Source organism: Pongo abelii, chromosome 12 (genome assembly GCF_028885655.2).
Source record: "Pongo abelii isolate AG06213 chromosome 12, NHGRI_mPonAbe1-v2.0_pri, whole genome shotgun sequence".
In the NCBI taxonomy this organism is placed as follows: Eukaryota; Metazoa; Chordata; class Mammalia; order Primates; family Hominidae; genus Pongo; species Pongo abelii.
The window spans coordinates 71,492,708-71,512,489 of record NC_071997.2 but is presented as its reverse complement, the minus strand read 5'-3'; the positions used below and the strand labels follow the sequence as shown (position 1 = coordinate 71,512,489).

Genomic DNA, 19,782 nt, shown 5'->3' with positions numbered 1-19,782 from the left:
TTTCACCATGTTAGCCAGGCTGGTCTCGAACTCCTGACATCAGGTGATCTACCCACCTTGGCATCCCAAAGTGCTGGGATTACAGGCGTGAGCCATTGTGCCCAGCTATTTATATCTTGAACTTGTGTTTTAAGTTCTGTGTTTACTTTTCTACTTGTTGACATGTACCTGTATCTGAGGAATGAAGTATACTATTTAAAATAGTTTCTTCACAGTTGTTGAAAAAAATCTTATGCACAGAGAGGTTTCTGGTATTGTTGGAGAGTGTCACTGTTTTATATAATAAAACTTCAAAATGTTGTGATCCTTTTTGAACATGGCCTTCCTTATGCCACTTCCAGCAGACAACATACACTCCCCCCTTTTGAGTGTTAAATAGGCACTGTGTTTATAAGGTATTGGAGTGCATTTAGCTCAAGGATATATTCACTGGTAACACTTAATTCCAATGTGGAAGAAGAAGCATAGAAAATAATAGAAATCACACAAAGTATTTTTATAGCGTATTTGTGTATATGACTAGATATCTACTGTTCAGTGAGTTTTATTGGGGATAGCATTTATTAAGTATTTATACTTATGGTACTGTCTGCCTTGTGCTGTAAGTATAAATGCTTAATACTCCCTGGCTAACTGTTACTTGTAAGCACTCTGTATCGTTTGAATAGATAAGTACTACCACACTAGATACTGGCATCCTATACTTAGAGTAGCCTCCATTCTGAAGTCTTCGCAGCTACTTAAATATGCAGAAGTCAAGAATTAAATGACTATAATATTTTCAAAGAATATATTTCTTGGTCATATTTGAGACATCCTTATACTGTTGGTTTGTATTTTTCCTGGATGTATAAAAATAATTTAAGAGATACATTGATAATTTAAGGAATATATTCACAGATAATTACTGTGAATTAGAGACAAGATCTGCATCTCTTTTCTCTAGGTTTTATTTTTCATACTGTTTAGTATAAAGCGGAAAGTAAAAGTCCCCTTCTTCCCTTCCAGTCTTACCAGGGGAGACTGCTATTAAGTTTGATGTATATTTTTCTAGAATTTTCTTTATACATGTGTAGTTATATGTAGACATATATATTTTATAAAAAAGGAATCATGCTATATATCCTATACTACGCCTTCATTTTTTCCACTCAGGAATACACCTTAAACTTTCCATGTCAATACTTACAAATATGTTTTTTTTTTTAACAGAATATTTTATTGTTTGGGTAGAACATAATTTGTTTATTTAGTCATCTTTTTTTTTTTTTTTTTTTTTTGAGGTATTCTTGCTCTGTCGCCCAGAATCGAGTGCAGTGATGTGATCACAGATCACTGCAGCGTTGACATCCTGGGCTCAAGCGGTCATCCCACCTCAGCCTCCCAAGTTGTTGGTGCACCACCATGCCCATGCCCAGCTAGTTTTTGTATTTTTTGTGGAGACAGGGTCTCACCATTGTTGCCCAGGCTGGTCTCAAAACTCCTGAGCTCAGCAATCCACTTGCCTCGACCTTCTAAAGTGCTGGGATTACAGGCATGAGCCACTGCACCCAGTCTATTTAGTCTTCTATTAATGAACATGTATGTTGTTTTCATTTTGTTTTAAAAGCTCTACTGAATATACACTTTGAGCTCTTGTGTGATTATTTCCCTAGGATAAATTTTTGGAAGTGGAAAATTTCTGGGTCAAGAGTATGCTCATTTAAAATTGTGATTCATTGCCAAATTAATAGGCCAGACTTTTAAAGAGGCAGGTAAGTCTAGATGCAATATAAAACAAGGAAATTGTAAGTGATAGCTATCATTTATTAAGCACTTCTTGTATGTCAGGGAGTAAACGTTAGTGCTTTATGCACACTACTTTATTTAATCGTTGGAACAATTCTGCTTTATGGAAGAGAATACCAAGGCTTTTGTTATTTAACTGTCCCAAATCATGCTGCAAATATAAGTGGCAGACCTGGAATTCATATGCAGGTTCCTTGACTCCAGTGGTAAAGGCATTAAAAAGGAAGATGCTATCTGTGGAATTTCTTTTTCTTAGTTTTGGCAGCTCAGAATCAGGCATGTTTTTTGAGATGCCCAGGCTGGAGTGATCACAGCTCACTGCAGCCTTGACCTCCCAGGCTCAGGTGATTCTCCCATCTCAGCCTCCTAAGTAGCTGGGATTACAGGTGTGCATCACCATGCCCAGCTAATTTTTTTTTTTGAGACAGAGTCTCACTCTGTCACCCAGGCTGGAGTGCAGTGTCACAATCTCAGCTCGCTGCAACCCCCACCTCCTGGGTTCAAGCGATTCTCGTGCCTCAGCCTCTCGAGTAGCTGGAATTATAGACGTATACTATGCCTGGCTAATTTTTATATTTTCAGTAGACACAGGGTTTCACCATGTCAGCCAGCCTGGTCTTGAACTCCCAACCTCAAGTGATCCTCCTGCCTCGGCCTCCCAAAGTGTTGGGATTACAGGTGTTAGCCACCATGCCTGGCCAGAGTTTTTGTATTTTTTGTAGAGATGGGTTTTGCCATATTCCCCAGGCTGGTTTCAAACTCCTGGGCTCCAGTGATCCACCTGCCTTGGCCTCCCAGAGTGCTGGGATTACAGGTGTGAGCCACTGGGCCAGACTCAGGCATGATATTAATAGTGAATTCTCATAATGGCACTTAAAATAGTTGTTGGTAGATAGTAAGTGCTTTATATATTTTATTTCTTTTAATCCTTATAACAGCCTACGAAATAGGTACTATTAATAACTCAATTTTAAAAATAAGAAAATGGAAGCATAGAAAAGTTAACTCAGGCCTGTAATCCCAGCACTTTGGGAGGCTGAGGTGGGGGGATCACGAGCTCAGGAGTTCAAGACCAGCCTGACCAACATGGTGAAACCTTGTCTCTACTAAAAATACAAAAAGTTGGCCGGACGTGGTGACACGTGCCTGTAGTCCCAGCTACTTGGGAGGCTGAAGCAGGAGAATCGCTTGAACCCAGGAGGTGGAGGTTGCAGTGAGCCGAGATTGCGCCACTGCACTCCAGCCTGGGCGACGAACGAGACTCTGTCTCGATTAAAAAAAAAAAAATTAGCCGGGCGTGGTGGCGCACACCTATGATCCCAGCTACTCAGGAGGTTAAGGCAGGAGAATCGCTTGAACCCAGGAGGCGGAGGTTGTGGTGAGCCGAGGTCGCGCCATTGGACTCCAACCTGGGCAACAAGAGTGAAACAACATCTCAAAAAAAATAAATTAATTATTTAAAAAAAGTCAAGTAGGCCAGGCACGGTGGCTTACACCTGTAATCCCAGCACTTTGGGAGGCCAAGGTGGAGAGGATTGCTTGAGCCCAGGAGTTTGAGATCAGCCTGGGCAACATGGTAAAACCCCATCTCTACAAAAAAATTTGTTTAATTAACCAGATGCAGGGGCGCACAACTGTGGTCTTAGCTACTCAGGAGGCCGAGGTAGGAAAATTGCTTCAGCCTGGGAGGTCAAGGCTGCAGTGAACGGTGTTCTCACTATTGCACTTCAGCCTGAGCGACAGAACGAGACCCCGTCTCTAAGAAAAGAAAAGGAAAGTAATTTGTTCAAGGTTATGTAGCTGATGAGTGGTAGAGCTAGGATTTGAACATAGGGAGCCCCTGACTCTAAGGTTATGGTTTTAACAACTCTACCATGCTGCCTAGATGAATATTGATTTGGGGAAGGAACAATCCTGCCAGTTAATCCTTCCCACTATTTATGTTTCCTGTTGTTGTTTACTTGGTTTTTTTTGTTTGTTTGTTTTGAGACAGAGTCTCGCTCTGTCGCCCAGGCTGGAGTGCAGTGGCATGATCTCGGCTCACTGCAAGCTCCGCCTCCCGGGTTCACGCCACTCTCCTGCCTCAGCCTCCCGAGTAGCTGGGACTACAGGCGCCCGCCACCGCACCCAGCTAATTTTTTGTATTTTTAGTAGAGATGGGGTTTCATCGTGTTAGTCAGGATGGTCTCAATCTCCTGACCTTGTGATCCACCCGCCTCGGCCTCCCAAAGTGCTGGGATTACAGGTGTGAGCCACCACGCCCAGCCTGTTTGCTTGTTTTTTAAACATTCATTCCTTCCCGAGCCCTTCAGCAGTGGTTCTCAATTTGAATGTGCATAGGAATATCTTAGTACTTGTTAAAAATGTAGATTTCAGGCCACACTTCCACTAATTTGATAGGGCTGGTATGGGTCCTGGGAATCTACATTTTAAAAAATATTTTTAAAATAATAACTTATCCAAGTCACATGGCACCAAAGTGTGTTAACAGCCAAATTATCTGTTCGGGTTTGCAGCAGCCCCAATTCTTGCCTCCTCAGGAGACAGAAGGAGAGACCGAGACAAGTTTTAGAGCAGGAGTGAAAGTTTATTAAAAAGCTTTAGAGCAGGAAGGAAAGGAAGAAAAGTACACTTGGAAGAGGGCCAAGCAGGTGACTTGAAAGACAGGTGTGCTGGGAATCTGCATTTTAACAAACATCTAGATCAGTATTTCTCAACTCTTTGACTGTGACCCACGGTAAGAAATAGATTTTGTTTTTCCGTTCAATATATTACATACACCACACCCTTAGGACAACAATACCCTATGTATTAGTCCATTTTTACTCTGCTGATAAAGACACACCTGAGACTGGGAAGAAAAAGAAGTTTAATTGGACTTACAATTCCACATGGCTGGGGAGGCCTCAGAATCATGGCAGAGGTGAAAGGTGCTTCTTAGATGGTGGCAGCAAGAGAAAATGAGGAAAATGCAAAAGCGGAAACCCCTGATAAAACCATCATATCTTGTGAGACTTATTCACTACCACGAGAGCAGTATGGGGGAAACCACCCCCATGATTCAAATTATCTCCCCCTGGGTCCCTCCCACAACACATGAGAATTATGGGAGTACAATTCAAGATGAGATTTGGGTGGAGATACAGAGCCAAACCATATCACCCTACTACATGCAGTGTACTCTATTCTATTCTGTACCTTTCCTTTCCCTTCTTTTTCTTTCTCTCTTGTGTTGTTAGTGCTTACCCAGCCCACTAAATTAATTTTACAATCAGTGGTTCCCAAGCTACAATTTGAAAATCTCTATCTGAGATGATCCTGATGCAAGTGATCCACAGAGTATACTTTGAGAAACTTTGATCTGATCTACATGCTGAGTTCAGCTTCTCAAGTATGGCCTTTAAAGCCCTTCATAATCTGGAAGCCTTGCTTTCCATTCTGGCTTTCATTCTGTACCTCAGCTTCCTACCCCCTCCTTCCTCTACCACTGAGTGCACACATGCACTTACTTGTTTTTGCCGTTCTGAACTATCTGCACTGTTAGAAGAGCCATGTTCTTTCTTACCTCTGTGCTTTTATACATGCAGTTCCTTTGCATGAAATACCCTGATCTGCCTGGTGAATTTTTCTTACTCATCCTCCAAGTTTAAGGATCACATCGTCTTTAAAGCCTTCCCTGATCTTCTCTCTGTTTTCCCAAAGTACTTGTGGGTGTGTATATATATGTGTGTGTGTGTGTGTGTGTGTGTGTGTGTGTGTGTATATATATATATATATATATTTTTTTTTTTTTCTGAGACGGAGTTTCGCTCTTGTTGCCCAGGCTGGAGTGCAATGGTGCAATCTTGGCTCACCGCAACCGTCGCCTCCCAGGTTCAAGCGATTCTCCTGCCTCAGCCTCCTGAGTAGCTGGGACTACAGGCATGCACCACCATGCCCGGCTAATTTTTTTTGTATTTTTAGTAGAGATGGGGTTTCACCATGGCCAGGCTGGTCTTGAACTCCTGACCTCAGGTGATCCGCCCACCTCCGCCTCCCAGAGTGCTGGGATTACAGGCGTGAGCCACTGCACCCGGCCAATACCTGTACATATTTCTATTATGGTTTGCTATAACTTTGTTTACATGTTTTTCCTTCACTAAATCGTGAAATTTTGGAGGATGAGGACTGTCTTCCACGTATCTCTGGCACATGAAAGAAGCTTAATTAAAATGTGTTGAAAGGGCCAGGCACGGTGGCTCATGCCTGTAATCCCAGCACTTGGGGAGGCCAAGGTGGGTGGATCACTTGAGTCGAGTTCGAGAACAGCCTGGGCAATGTGCTGAAACCCCGTCTCTACAAAAAATTGGCTGGGCATGGGTGCGTGCTGCAAGTCCCAGCCTGCTCCAGAGGCTGAGGTGGGAGGATCACTTGAGTCCATCAGGCTGGGTTGCAGTGAGCCCAGATTGTGCCGCTGAACTTCAGCCTGGGTGACAGTGAGACCCCGTCTCAAAAAAACAAACAAACAAACTAAAACGGTTGAAAGAATGAATGGATGAACATGTCTTATTTGTACTTTTTTTTTTTTTTTTTTTTTACGGAGTCTCGCTCTGTCGCCCAGGCTGGAGTGCAGTGGCGTGATCTCGGCTCACTGCAAGCTCTGTCTCCCAGGTTCACACCATTCTCCTGCCTCAGCCTCCCGAGTAGCTGGGACTACAGGTGCCCGCCACCACGCCCAGCTAATTTTTTTGCATTTTTTAGTAGAGACAGGGTTTCACCGTGTTAGCCAGGATGGCCTCGGTCTCCTGACCTCATGTTCCGTCCACCTCAGCCTCCCAAAGTGCTGGGATTACAGGCTTGAGCCACCATGCCCCACCTTATTTGTACTTTTCTACCAAAAATATCACCAGTTGTTTTCCTTACCTGAGATGCCCTGAAAGCCTTCTCAGTTCCCTTAAGTCTGAGATAACATCTTCCTAATTATACGGTATACTCAGCAATTAATCATTGAAAGTTTTGTGTTATCTGTTAGATCATCTGATTCTTCAGGAATTTTCTTCAAATATTAATTTCATGCTCGTTGTGGACAGGGTCTGTGATGGAATCTTGTTTCCATTTCACTTTGGCACCTAAACAATGTATTTGTTTTACTGTTATCTCTGTCTTCTCAGCTAAGTGCCTTGAGCTATTGAGTTTCCTACCTGCACACAATAGATTCCCCAACTAGTGTGTTTTAAGGCCAGTCTTTATCTTTCTTGCCATTTGTTCTTTAAAACTAAGCAACAGTCTCTAGCAAACGGGGCATAAAGCAGTTTAATACTGTCAAATTTGAGGCTTCAAGTAAAGGATTATTCAAATTGTCTAATATATGCCAAAGTCTAAATTGGGTGAGGAATTTAATTAAGGACTCCAATATCAGATTTTAACAGTGTGTACTTAGCTAGAACAAGAGTGGCAGTTAGACTTTGTAGAGGACTCTTAACTGCAAAAGCTGAAAAAAAATTTTAATTATATATCATTTTCTAGTTATGTATTTTGGTAATGAAATATTAGGATTTCTAGTATGCGGCAATTAAACTCCGTAGAATATCTAAACTGTATATTAAATTTTGTGCAATAAAATTGATTTTGACAACAAAGAATTTGCCATTAAGTTTTATTAGGTATTTTACTATTTTCCCATGTAGAGAATCTTGAGTTGTTATGAAAGTAAAAGGCTGCTATACAGTTGAGTTGGGAAAACTACATTCCTTAGTAGTCTGAAAGGGAATACAGTTTAATAAGACAAGTAGTCTAACATAGATTATTATCTCTAAAGTCTGGTCTAATACAAGAAAAAGCCTTTCCTTACAACTGAAAACTTAAAGCTTGAAAAAAATGGCTCATATGTACTTCATTGTCCTTTCTTTATTGCAGTCAGAGTTTTCGAAGCCTTTTTTTCATTACCCTAGGCAGAACTTGTGTACTTTCTTGCTTTCAGTATTCCTCGAGCATACTTCCATTATAACATTTTTCATGTTGTATTATATAATTTTAGTTTATGTATCTTTCTCATCCAGATACTTATCTCACTAAGGTCAGGCATTGCCTTTTCATATTTGTATCTAACACTTTACTATGGTAGCACATCATAGATACTCAATGAGTATGTTGAAAGGTTGAGTAAATTAATGATATACTTCTAGCATACTTCTAGCACCTTTACTGTTTGCCTGGCACATGAACACTTAAATGTCAACTTTTATTATTATACATATGGGATACTTTATATACTTTTTAAGTAACAAAAATGTAAATTAATTATAACTAAATTTTATATTTTTCCTTAAGTGAGACTTAGTTCATTTTTTTTTTCTATTATTTGTAGAGACAGGGTCTCCGTATGTTGCCCAGACTGGTCTTGAACTCCTGGGCTCAAGTGATCCTCCTGCCTCGGTTTCCAAAAGTGCTGAGATTACAGGCATGAGCCACCAAGCCCGACTGAGACATAGTTCTTAAAATTGTTATTCCAGGCCGGGCGCAGTGGCTCATGCCTGTAATCCCAGTACTTTGGGAGGCCGAGATGGGCGGATCATGAGGTCAAGAGATACAGACCATCCTGACCAACATAATGAAACCCTATCCCTACTAAAAATACAAAAATTAGCTGGGCGTGGTGGCGTGCACCTGTAGTCCTAGCTACTTGGGAGGCTGAGGCAGGAGGAGAATCATTTGAACCAGGAGGTGGAGGTTGCAGTCAGCTGAGATGGCTCCACTGCACTCCAGCCTGGCAACAGAGCAAGACTCCGTCTCAAAAAAAAAAAAAAATTATTATTCCATATGCTGTGTATTTTTGCCTTGTTATTTATTTTTATTCAGTAGTGTTTGACAGTATTACAATTTTAGAAATGTTACACTTACAGAGCTAGTAGACATCATAATTGATTTTAAAAATTTAATTCCTGCTTATGAAGGAAATATAGCATGATAATATCTTCTTGGTGAAGAATGAAATTCTCATTACATACCTACTGATTTTAGGGTTAAAGGAGTGATATTTGTTTCTAAAGGTAGATTAAACATTTAACATAAAAAGGAAGGGGCTGGGCACGGTGGCTCACGCCTGTAATCCCAGCACTTTGGGAGGCTGAGGTGCGTGGATCATGAGGTCAGGAGATCAAGACCCTCCTGGCTAACAGATTGAAACTCCGTCTCTACTAAAAATACAAAAAATTAGCCGGGCGTGGTAGCGGGCGCCTGTAGTCCCAGCTACTGGGGAGGCTGAGGCAGGAGAATGGCGTGAACCCAGGAGGCGGAGCTTGCAGTGAGCCAAGCTCACATCACTGCACTCCAGCCTGGGTGACAGAGTGAGACTCCATCTCAAAAAAAAAAAAAAAAAAAAACATAAAAAGGAAGGAGAACAGGAGAACAGTTATTACCTTATATTTTGACTAACTACAAAGTGAAATTTTAAACTAGTTTAAGAGGAATTTGAGAGAATTTGATTGGTCTCATGCTTCCTTCTGTTAGTTTTTGCAAATGTTAAAACTGAGTATCAGGCCAGGCACGGCCTCTCACACCTGTAATCCCAGCACTATGAGGGCCCAAGGTGGGCGGATCACTTGAGGTCAGGAGTTCCAGACCACCCTGGCCAACATGGTGAAACCCCCTCTCTATTAAAAATACAAAAATTAGCCAGGCATGGTGGTGCACGCCTGTAATCCCAGCTACTTGGGAGGCTGAGGCATGAGAATCTCTTGAACCCTGGAGGCAGAGGCTGCAGTGAGCCAAGATCACAACACTGCACTCTAACCTGGGTGACAGAGTGAGACTCCGTCTCAAACAAAACAAAACTGAGTATCAATTTTGACATTACAGAATAAAACACTGCATTTTGTGTTATAGAATGATATGTATCTATTAAAAAGCCTACAGCAAGCATTATCCTAAACAAGAGAAATATCAGAAGCATTCGCTTTGAAGTTAAGAATGAGAAACCAAGGCACACTTTTACCGTTTCTATTCAACATTGTAGTGAAGGTCATAGCCAGAGCAGTGAGCATTGTAGCCAGTGTACAGTGAGACCCCCCAAAAAGTAGAGGCATAGGATTGAAAAATGAGGAAATAAAACTATAATTATTTGAAATTATTATAGTGATAACCCAAAAGATATATAAATGGATTATTCAAATTTAAAAGAGTGAGCTTTGTGCATTGGCAGTATAGCCAAGTGAGGTTTATCTCAGGAGTGGTTATTGTTAATTGAAAACTTTTTCCTAATATCCTGCTGTCATGACTTGCAGTATAGTCAGCATTGGCAATTTTTGACAGTCTTTTTGGAGACTGAATAAAAAACAAAGTTTAAAAGGGTTAGTGGATGTAAAATTAATATATAAAAGTCATATTTCCATATCTCAGCAGCAAATAACTAGAAAACATTAAAACAAATATTGTCAGGAAATATGAAGTATGTAGAAACAAAGAAATGATAAGATTTCTTTAGGGAAAATTATAAAATTTTATTATGCGATCTTAGAGAATACTTAAATAAATGGAGAGGTATTCCGTGTTCTCTAATAGTAATATTGTAAAAATGTCATTTTCCCAGGCCGGGCATGGTAGCTCACACCTGTAATCCCAGCACTTTGGGAGGCCGAGGCGGGCAGATCACGAGGTCAAGAGGTTGAGACCATCCTGGCCAAGATGATGAAAGCCCGTTTCTACTTAAAATATAAAATGAGCTGGGTGTGGTGGCATGGGCCTGTAGTCCCAGCTACTGGGGAGGCTGAGGCAGGAGAATCACTTGAACCCGGGAGGTGGAGGTTGCAGTGAGCTGAGATCGTGCCACTGCACTCCAGCCTGGGCAAAGAGCAAGACTGTCTCAAAAAAAAAAAAAAAAAGTCATTTTCCCCCAATTGATAAATGGATTCAATGCAACTCCATATTAAATGTGATAATTCTAAACAGGAACAGAACATAGAAAAAGAACAATGAGGAGAAATTGACCTCATCAGACAGAAGTATTAATACTAATTAAGGCAGTGTCATATTGGGATAAGAATAGACAGATTGACTCACTGGAGTAGAATTGAGAGCCCCGAAGAGATCCAATCACCTGTGACCCTGAACTAGAATAATTGGGTAAATCATTATCTTAACTTGTTTTTATTAATCTTTCTTAAATGTATGTATAGGTCAGATTTATTTCAATATTTAATATTACAAGCGTTTTGGTCTTTACTTATAAATTTAGTGATGTTTTTGTGACCCAAAGTCTGCCGTAGAAGCTTAACTCTTATTTATATTGATTAGCCTATGGTAAAATTGGTTTTATTATGGTGTTGTTTCACTTGAAGTTGCAATTTCCAAGAACCTATAGACATCATCCTAAAAGATATTAAGTGAAGACTTACTGTGTATATAAGCAGATTTGAAATTAAAAATATAAAAGATCTTCTGAAGTTGCAACAGTGCTCAGAAGTATTATAAAATAGAAATAAATCATTTCCAAAAGAGAGATTTCATTTTTGCCCAAAATCTTTCTTTTAAGCTATAAAAGACAAAACTATTCAATACACATTTTTGTAAATTTAAATCTACATATTCACCCAATTTTTATAAGATAAAATAAAAATGTATAATTATTGAAAAAAGAAAAAAGAATTGAGAGCCCAGAAACAGAGCTAAGGAAATATGTGACTTTAGTGTATGACAGAGGTGGCATGTCATATCAAGAGGAAAGGAGGAAATGTTTGAGAAATGAAGCTTGAAAAAAAATAGTTATTTAATTAAGTTGGATTCCCTACCTCACATCATATACAAATATCAGCTGAAGATGGATTAAAGGCTTTTTAAAAGTGAATCAACACTTTAAAAACTTTTGGTAGACTATGTTGGTAAGCATTTTAATCCTTGAGGTATAAAAAGACAAGACAAAGTGTTTTCTATAAAACTTTTGATAAATTTGATTATATTCTTAATTTCAATTTATTATATTTTTCAGTTCTAGAATTTGATCCCTTTTTTTCAGTTTCAAGTTCTCCAGTAAACTCTCAATCTTAATTCCTTGAATATATTAAGTATAGTTACTTTAAATTATATGTCTGAAAACTTCATTATTTGGATCCTTTGTGGTATGTTTTTATTGCCTTTTGCTTTCTTTTTTTTAAAAAAAAATCATTTTATTTTGCCTCCTCATATGTCTGGTTATTTAAGATAAAATACCAGTCATTTTCTGTGAAAAAATGTAAAGATTTTAGGCCTACAGTATTATCTCCCTGCAGAAAATTTTCTTCTGGCTAGTGGCCGGGTACACTAGCAATCCCAGGTCACCTAAAATCAGTGAATGATTTAGGTTATTTGAAGTTGGGCTTTCATCCCTGAAATCTGATATGTTTCCGGTTCACCCTTACTCCTAGGTTATAGCTCTTCCAGACCTCAGATCCCCCAAAGCCTTGGGTATTTATCGGATCCCACATCCTTGGCAAACTCTCAACTCCTTTATTTTTTCCCTATAGTTTATTGAGAGTTCATCTCAGTCTTGTTAACCATCCCTTAGAAAATTGTCAGGCTATATTCAGATAAAAGTGGCCTCTCATTCTGAACTGTGGGTTTTCTTCTCTCATATCTTGGTTGCATGATTTTTCATGACCTTGTTAGCTCTCTAATGTCATTAGAGAAATTTTGTTTCATATTTTGTCCATTTTATTCTCATGGTTGAATTGGTCCCAGTTTACAGATTATCATCTGCCATTACCAAAAGTAGAACTTCTTTTTATTAACGTTTACTTTATGCTTTCTTCAGTAACTTGTAAAAGTATCTAAATGTTTGGTTGTTCAATAGGCCTTTAAGTAATTTTTCAGTCATTTATGTTAATTGAGGAAATATATAATAAATATCACTATGTTCCACGCCTAGTGGAGATACATCAGACATCCCTTCTGACTTCATTTGAAACTTTGTCTAATAGGATAGGAGAGGCATACATAAATGATTATCATGTAAGATTTTAAAACTTTTAAGGGCATAAGAAAGGTATAGGTCAAGTCTTGCACTGATTTAGACAGGAGAAATATTCCTTCCATTGCAGAGGATGAAGTTAGGCTTTATAGAAAAGAAGCTTTGAGCTGGGGTTTCAGCCTTACACTGAATCTTGCATTGGGTAAAAACGGGTATCTGTCATGATTCTTGCCTGTCAGTAGTTTTTAACCATGTTGTGCAGAGATGAAAGTAATTCTGATGCAGTAGTAATTGTATTTCCACACATTGAGAAGATTCAAAGCAAAATCTCATAAACAGTGATTGTTTTTGAGAAGTAAGTAGAATTTCTTCCCTGTAGTAGAACTATTATGTGACTAAATGTTTTGAACTTTGGCTTATTGACCAGTTTGTATATTTTTCTTTTATGTACCATTTAAAAATATTTAAAATAAACTTTTATTGAGATACAATAAAATCTACCCGAATATATCCTGCCACATAACCACAATCAAGCTATGGAACATTTCCATCATCCCCTAAAATTTCCCTGGTCCCATTCCCCCTCAGTTCCCTACCCTGCCTCTGCCTCAGGCAATTACTAATCTGCCTTCTGTCACTGGAGATTAATCTTTTCTAAAACTGCATATAAATGGAAACATACAGTATACTTTTGTATCTGGTTTCTTTTGCTCAACATGGTTTTGAGATACATTCATTTGGGAGTGTATACCCATAGCTTGTTCTTTTTTTTTTTTTTGAAACGGAGTCTTGCTCTGTCGCCCAGGCTGGAGTGCAGTGGCATGATTTCGGTTCACTGCAAGCTCTGCCTCTCGGGTTCACCATTCTCCTGCCTCAGCCTCCCAAGTAGCTGGGATTATAGGCGCCCGCCACCACGCCTGGCTAATTTTTTGTATTTTTAGTAGAGGTGGGGTTTCACCGTGTTAGCCAGGATGGTCTCGATCTCCCAACCTCATGATCCACCCACCTCGGCCTCCCAAAGTGCTGGGATTACAGGTGTGAGCCACCACGCCTGGCCAGTTTGTTCTCTTTTATTGCTGAGTTTATTCCATTGTAGGACTATACCACACTTTGTTTATCCATTCACGGAGTTCACATAGGTTTGTTTTTAAACTTACCAGGAACATCTAGCTACAAATTTATCTTTTTTGCATATTGATTACTCATCTTTGCCATTGAGAGACACTAATATCTTGAGTGCTACATTTATAATGCTGTAAAAATGGATTTTGAAGAGGTAGCTCTCATATTGCCTACACAATAGTGCCAGTAGAGTATGCTGCTGTAACACAAGTGTTGGTATCATAACATTTTGACCTTTCAGTTGTACAGAGTACAGATGTGTTTTTATGCACGTTTCAAAGATTAGGCATAAGAATGCTAATACTGGGATACTTATAAATGTTGTGATAGTTACGTAGACTGTCAGTGTCATTAAATAAAAACAGTACAAAATACATTATCATTTTTATTAGTTATTGCCTGTAAAATAAGGAATTTGGGCTTAACTATGTTTCTAAATTTAGTGTTTCAAAATATAATACTTTGCAAAGTAAAATTGTTATGTAAATAATGTGCATGTCATGCTTTTTAAAAATATGACTGTTATTGCTATAGCTTATGGCATTTGAAAACGCAATATTTTCTTTTGGAACTGGATTTCTGGTTCAAATACTAATTTAACAAACTATTATACTATATTCTGTCATGAGCTTTTCTAGTTTTATAGAACTGTAAAATTTTTAATTAAAAAATTTTTTAAGTTTGCACATAAAATTTCTTACGGAAACTAGCTATCTTAACATTTTTTTGTTTCTTGGTATTTCATCCTTAAAATGATGATCCACACTTAGTAGATATTCTTGTGTATGTCATTTTTATGTATAACATATATACAATTTTCTAATAGATTTCAATTTTTAAAAGCATAGGCTCTAAATTTAATGACTTGAGTTCACATTTCCACCCTGTCATTGTGAAACTTTGGTCAAGTAATTCATCTCTTTACAATCAGTTCCAGGCCAGGCTTAGTGGCTCACGCCCATAATCCCAACACTTTGGGAGGCCAAGGTGGGTGCATCACTTGAGCCTGGGAGTTTGAGACCACCCTGGGCAACACAGTGAAACCCCATCTCTACAAAAAAAAATAGAAAAATTAGCTGGGCGTGGTGGCATGTGCCTGTAGTCCCAGCTACTCAGGAGGCTGAGATGGGAAGATCACTTGAGTCTGGGAGGCGGAGGTTGAGGTGAGCCAAAATTGCATCACTGCACTCCAGCCTGGGCAACAGGGTGAGACCCCCATGTCAAAAAAACGAATTAAACTCAGTTCCTCATTTGTAAAATGGGGATGAAAGTAATTCTTGTACAGATTTAGGAGATAATTTACAGAGTCCTTAACACAACAACTGGACCAAATACATATTTGTTGAATGAATGGGTAAATGCCATTCTTTGTTGTATACAAACCTGCAACTATTTTGTAAAACTTTGATTTGTTATTAATGTCAACTTGGGATTTTGCTTTAAATCCCAGGTGAGGGGATAGTTACTTCCTGAACATGGCTATAATTTATCAAATACCGTTAGATAGTGACTACTTGATAAGAATGATAAAAGGCATTCTTGAGATTGTATACTGTTCTATTTTTATTCATACAGATTTGGATGCTATTCAAGGTTATTGGCTATAATAGGCAGGGAGGAGGACCTAGAAAGTCTTTAGGTCTGTGTGACTATTACATTCTTAAATTTTTTTTTTTTTTTCTATTCAGTCCCTGAAAAACAGCTGAATGATATTGAAGATTGTGACCTCAATGTGGTGAGACTATGTTTTCAAGTTTTTCTCCCTGATGAACATGGTAATTTGACGACTGCTCTTCCTCCTGTTGTCTCGAACCCAATTTATGACAACCGTAAGTACTTCATTTTCTTATGTTTGTAGTCTTAACTTGTTTTTTGTAATAGTTTAATTCTTAAAAGTATTTTGGTAATTAGAAAAACAATATATTCATGATAGGAAAACTTCCAGACATTACAGAAATACATAACAGAAAGGAAATCTTCTCTAATCTCATCCTCCAGAGATTATCCTTAGGTGCATCACTATCCTTAGGTGCATATTTTACCAGTTTCTTCTTCCTATATATACACAAATACATTGTCATCATCATCATTTTTGACACAGTACAATTTTGGCAACTTAAAATCATAAGTGATGATTGTTTTAAAAACTAACTTTCTTCTTACCATATATCTTGGACATTTTCCTTTCAATCACCTTATTCTTTTCAGTAGCAGCATATTTTATTATGTAGTTATATCATAATTTTATTAATTACCCTCTTATAAGACATTTGGTTTGTTTCTTTTCTCATTTTTTCTTTTTGGCCTAGCAAACTGTACTGCAATACATATTCTTGTATATGTTTTTTTTTAATTGGTTTTTTTTTTTTTGGAGACAGGGTCTCACTCTGTCACCCAGGCTGGAGTGCAATGGTACAGTCATGGCTCACTGCATGGCAAATGCTGGATCAAAGGATATGGATATATCTCATTTTGAAAGATTATGAAACTTTCCCCCAAAATACTGTTTGTGTGTGTGTATGTGTGTGTGTGTGTGTGTGTGTGTGTGTACATAGACTTATATATACCTCCACCAATGGTGTATGATATACCTGTTTTATGTGTAGAAGGATAGAGAGATGTAGGGCTATAAAGGTAGATTAGAGTATCCTTATCATGTAGAGCTTTAAATGCCAGGGATAATTATAATAATCTTACGGCCAGATAATAGGAAGCATGAAAGTTGTATTGCCATAGGGAGATGTATTGCCATAGGGAAAATTGTATTGCCATGGGGATGTGGTCATGATTTATGAAGATTAATCTGGTGACAGTGGGTAGGATTGATTGGCAGAATCAGAATTTAGAAGCAGGGAGATGTAATTAGAGAATATGTCGTTACCTAGAAATGAAGCCACAAAGTCTAAAGTAAAGCAGTTAGAAAGGAAGTGGACAGATATATAGATGATTAATGTATTTAGTGTCCTTTATCTGTACACTAAAACTTTTATTCTGCGAATGCTTTTCCTCAAATTCTTCCCTGCAAAAAGAAATAAAATATTACTAAGGTAGCAACTCATTTTTTTGAAAATCCTTTAGGTGCTCCAAATACTGCAGAATTAAGGATTTGTCGTGTAAACAAGAATTGTGGAAGTGTCAGAGGAGGAGATGAAATATTTCTACTTTGTGACAAAGTTCAGAAAGGTATTTATTTATTTCATTGAATTTAGAATAAATTTTAGATTAATAGATGCAGTTACTTTGTTTTCCCTTTTTTTTTTTTGGTTTCTTATTGACTAGATGACATAGAAGTTCGTTTTGTGTTGAACGATTGGGAAGCAAAAGGCATCTTTTCACAAGCTGATGTACACCGTCAAGTAGCCATTGTTTTCAAAACTCCACCATATTGCAAAGCTATCACAGAACCCGTAACAGTAAAAATGCAGTTGCGGAGACCTTCTGACCAGGAAGTTAGTGAATCTATGGATTTTAGATATCTGCCAGATGAAAAAGGTATGACATTTTGCTGGTAATAATTTATGTATTTCTTGAAGTGGTCCTGCTAATAACATCTTCTTGTAAGATTCATTTGAGTACAGTTATGTATATTCATAATTTATGTTTCTTTTCCTGGAAGCTTTCTGTTGGTTTTTTTCTTTATGCTCTTTGCATCTCTTTATTTGTTGGGTTGTTTTTCGTTTTGTTTTGTTTTGTGTTTGAGACAGAGTCTCACTGTCACCCAGGCTAGAGTGCAGTGGCGCAATCTTAGCTCACTGTAACCTCCACCTCCCGGGTTCAAGCGATTCTCCTGCCTCAGCCTCCTGAGTAGCTGGGACTATAGGCACGTGCCACCACGCTGGGCTACTTTTGTATTTTTAGTAGAGACAGGGTTTCACCATGTTGGCTAGGCTGGTCTCTGCATCTCTTTCTTCAAGAAGAGGTTTGATTAGTATGGAATAATTTCAAAGCATCTAAACTGCTTACTAAAATTTCTGTTTTATTTTTGAAGGTCTATTTTAGTCTTTGTGCACTTACCACTCAGAGAGTAGTCTCTATATTGGTTTCTTATCAAACCTTATTGCATTAGTTGACATTATTGACTTGTGTGATAAGAAAACAAGATGAATATTTTAAACAGTTTGTTTTGGGTTTTTTTTGAGACAGGGTCTCACTCTGTCACTCAAGCTGGAGTACAGTGGCATGATCATGGCTCACCAGAGCCTCAGCCTCCTGGGCTCAGGTGATCATCCCACCTCAGCCTCATGAGTACCTGGGACTATAGGTGCGCACCACCACACTTGGCTAATTTTTGTGGGGTTTTTTTGGTTTTTTGTTTTTTTTTTTGAGACGGAGTCTTGCTCTGTCTTGCCCAGGCTGGAGTACAGTGGCGCAATCCTGGCTCACTGCAGCTTCTGCCTCCTGGGTTCAAGAAATTCTCCTGTCTCAGCCTCCCAAGTAGCTGGGACTACAGGCATGTGCCACCACACCCGACTAATTTTGTATTTTTAGTAGAGATGGGGTTTCACCATGTTGGCCAGGCTGGTCTCAAACTCCTGACGTCAGGTGATTCACCTACCTCAGCCGCCCAAAGTGCTGGAATTGCAGGTATGAGCCACTGCGCCTGGCCAATTTTTCTGTTTTTTTATGGAGACAGGGTTTTGCCATGTTGCTCAGGTTGGCCTCAAACTCCTGGGCTCAAGTGATCCACCTGCCTCAGCCTCCCAAAGTGCTGGGGTTACTTTAAACAATTTTTTACTAAGAGAAAAATATCCTTTTCTACTAATACTACTGATTTGGGACATATTCTATAATACTTATTAAATCCAACTTACATACATATTTATTGAAAACATTTTCTATATGTGAATAAAATATTTGTTTATTAAAGGAGAGGATACAATCCTATAATTTTTTATCTGCTTTCCTGGTTTCTTTCTAATCAGATACTTACGGCAATAAAGCAAAGAAACAAAAGACAACTCTGCTTTTCCAGAAACTGTGCCAGGATCACGGTAAGAATATTTTGGATCGATTCATATTTAAATAGGTTTTGTTTTATTTACTTTATTCAGTTTTTCAAATTTTATTATTTTTGTTTTGTTTTGTTTGTTTTTTGAGATAGCATCTCTCTCTGTCACCCAGGCTGGAGTGCAGTAGGGCAATCTCAACTCACTGCAACCTCTGCCCCCCAGGTTCAACAATTCTCCTGCCTCAGCCTCCCGGGTAGCTGAGATTACAGGCATGTGCCACCACACCCGGCTAATTTTTGTATTTTTAGTAGAAACAGGGTTTCGCCATGTTGACCAGGATGGTCTTGAACTCCTGACCTCAGGTGATCCACCCACCTTGGCCTCCCAAAGTGCTGGGATTACAGGTGGGAGCTACCACGCCCGGCCAATTTTTCAGATTTTAACTAACTGATAATGTTATTTTTCAAATGACATTTAATAATGGAAAAACTTTATCCTAACAGTTAATTTTCCTGAGAGACCAAGACCTGGTCTCCTCGGTTCAATTGGAGAAGGAAGATACTTCAAAAAAGGTATTTTATTTCCTATAGCATATTTCTTGTGATCAGAAAGACCAGTACTTTGCACAGTATATTGGAATTCTATTTTTAGGAATGAATAACTGCTTCTTTGAAAATTTTCTCTCCAGATTTTTCATGCTTTCAGTATAGAATGAATTAAGCATGGCTTCTGAAGGTTGTGTTAGAAACCAATTGTGTTTTTGGGATTTATTGTTCAAGAAATTACATGTTGTTCATATGGTAGCGATTTTATTAACTACATTGCATTATGAGAAAAATGTTACTGATTTGGTTAGTTACCTGTTTTTATAAATAAAATTTTACTGGAACACGGCCATGAATATTTGATTAAATATTATCTCTAAACTGCTTTTTTTTTTTTTAACACTATAGCAACAGGGTTGAATAGTTACAAGAGAGGCTGTATATAGCTCACAAAGCCTAA

General features: G+C 38.5%; 1 protein-coding gene and 1 non-coding gene across 3 annotated transcripts in view; both read left to right on the top strand.

Moving 5' to 3' along the window:
• REL (REL proto-oncogene, NF-kB subunit) overlaps positions 1–19,782 on the top strand; it is a 48,756-nt gene that overhangs the window by 19,809 nt on the left and 9,165 nt on the right. For both annotated transcript variants that reach the window (XM_054547521.2, XM_002812005.6), the window contains 5 exons: positions 15,517–15,657; positions 16,907–17,011; positions 17,108–17,320; positions 18,751–18,819; positions 19,281–19,349. In XM_054547521.2, the coding sequence (XP_054403496.1) occupies positions 15,517–15,657; positions 16,907–17,011; positions 17,108–17,320; positions 18,751–18,819; positions 19,281–19,349 (597 nt within the window). The remainder of the gene's footprint in view (positions 1–15,516; positions 15,658–16,906; positions 17,012–17,107; positions 17,321–18,750; positions 18,820–19,280; positions 19,350–19,782) is intronic.
• LOC112132234 (U4 spliceosomal RNA) lies at positions 9,950–10,089 on the top strand. Its single transcript, XR_002914029.1, has one exon. It is a non-coding gene; the product is annotated as a U4 spliceosomal RNA (small nuclear RNA).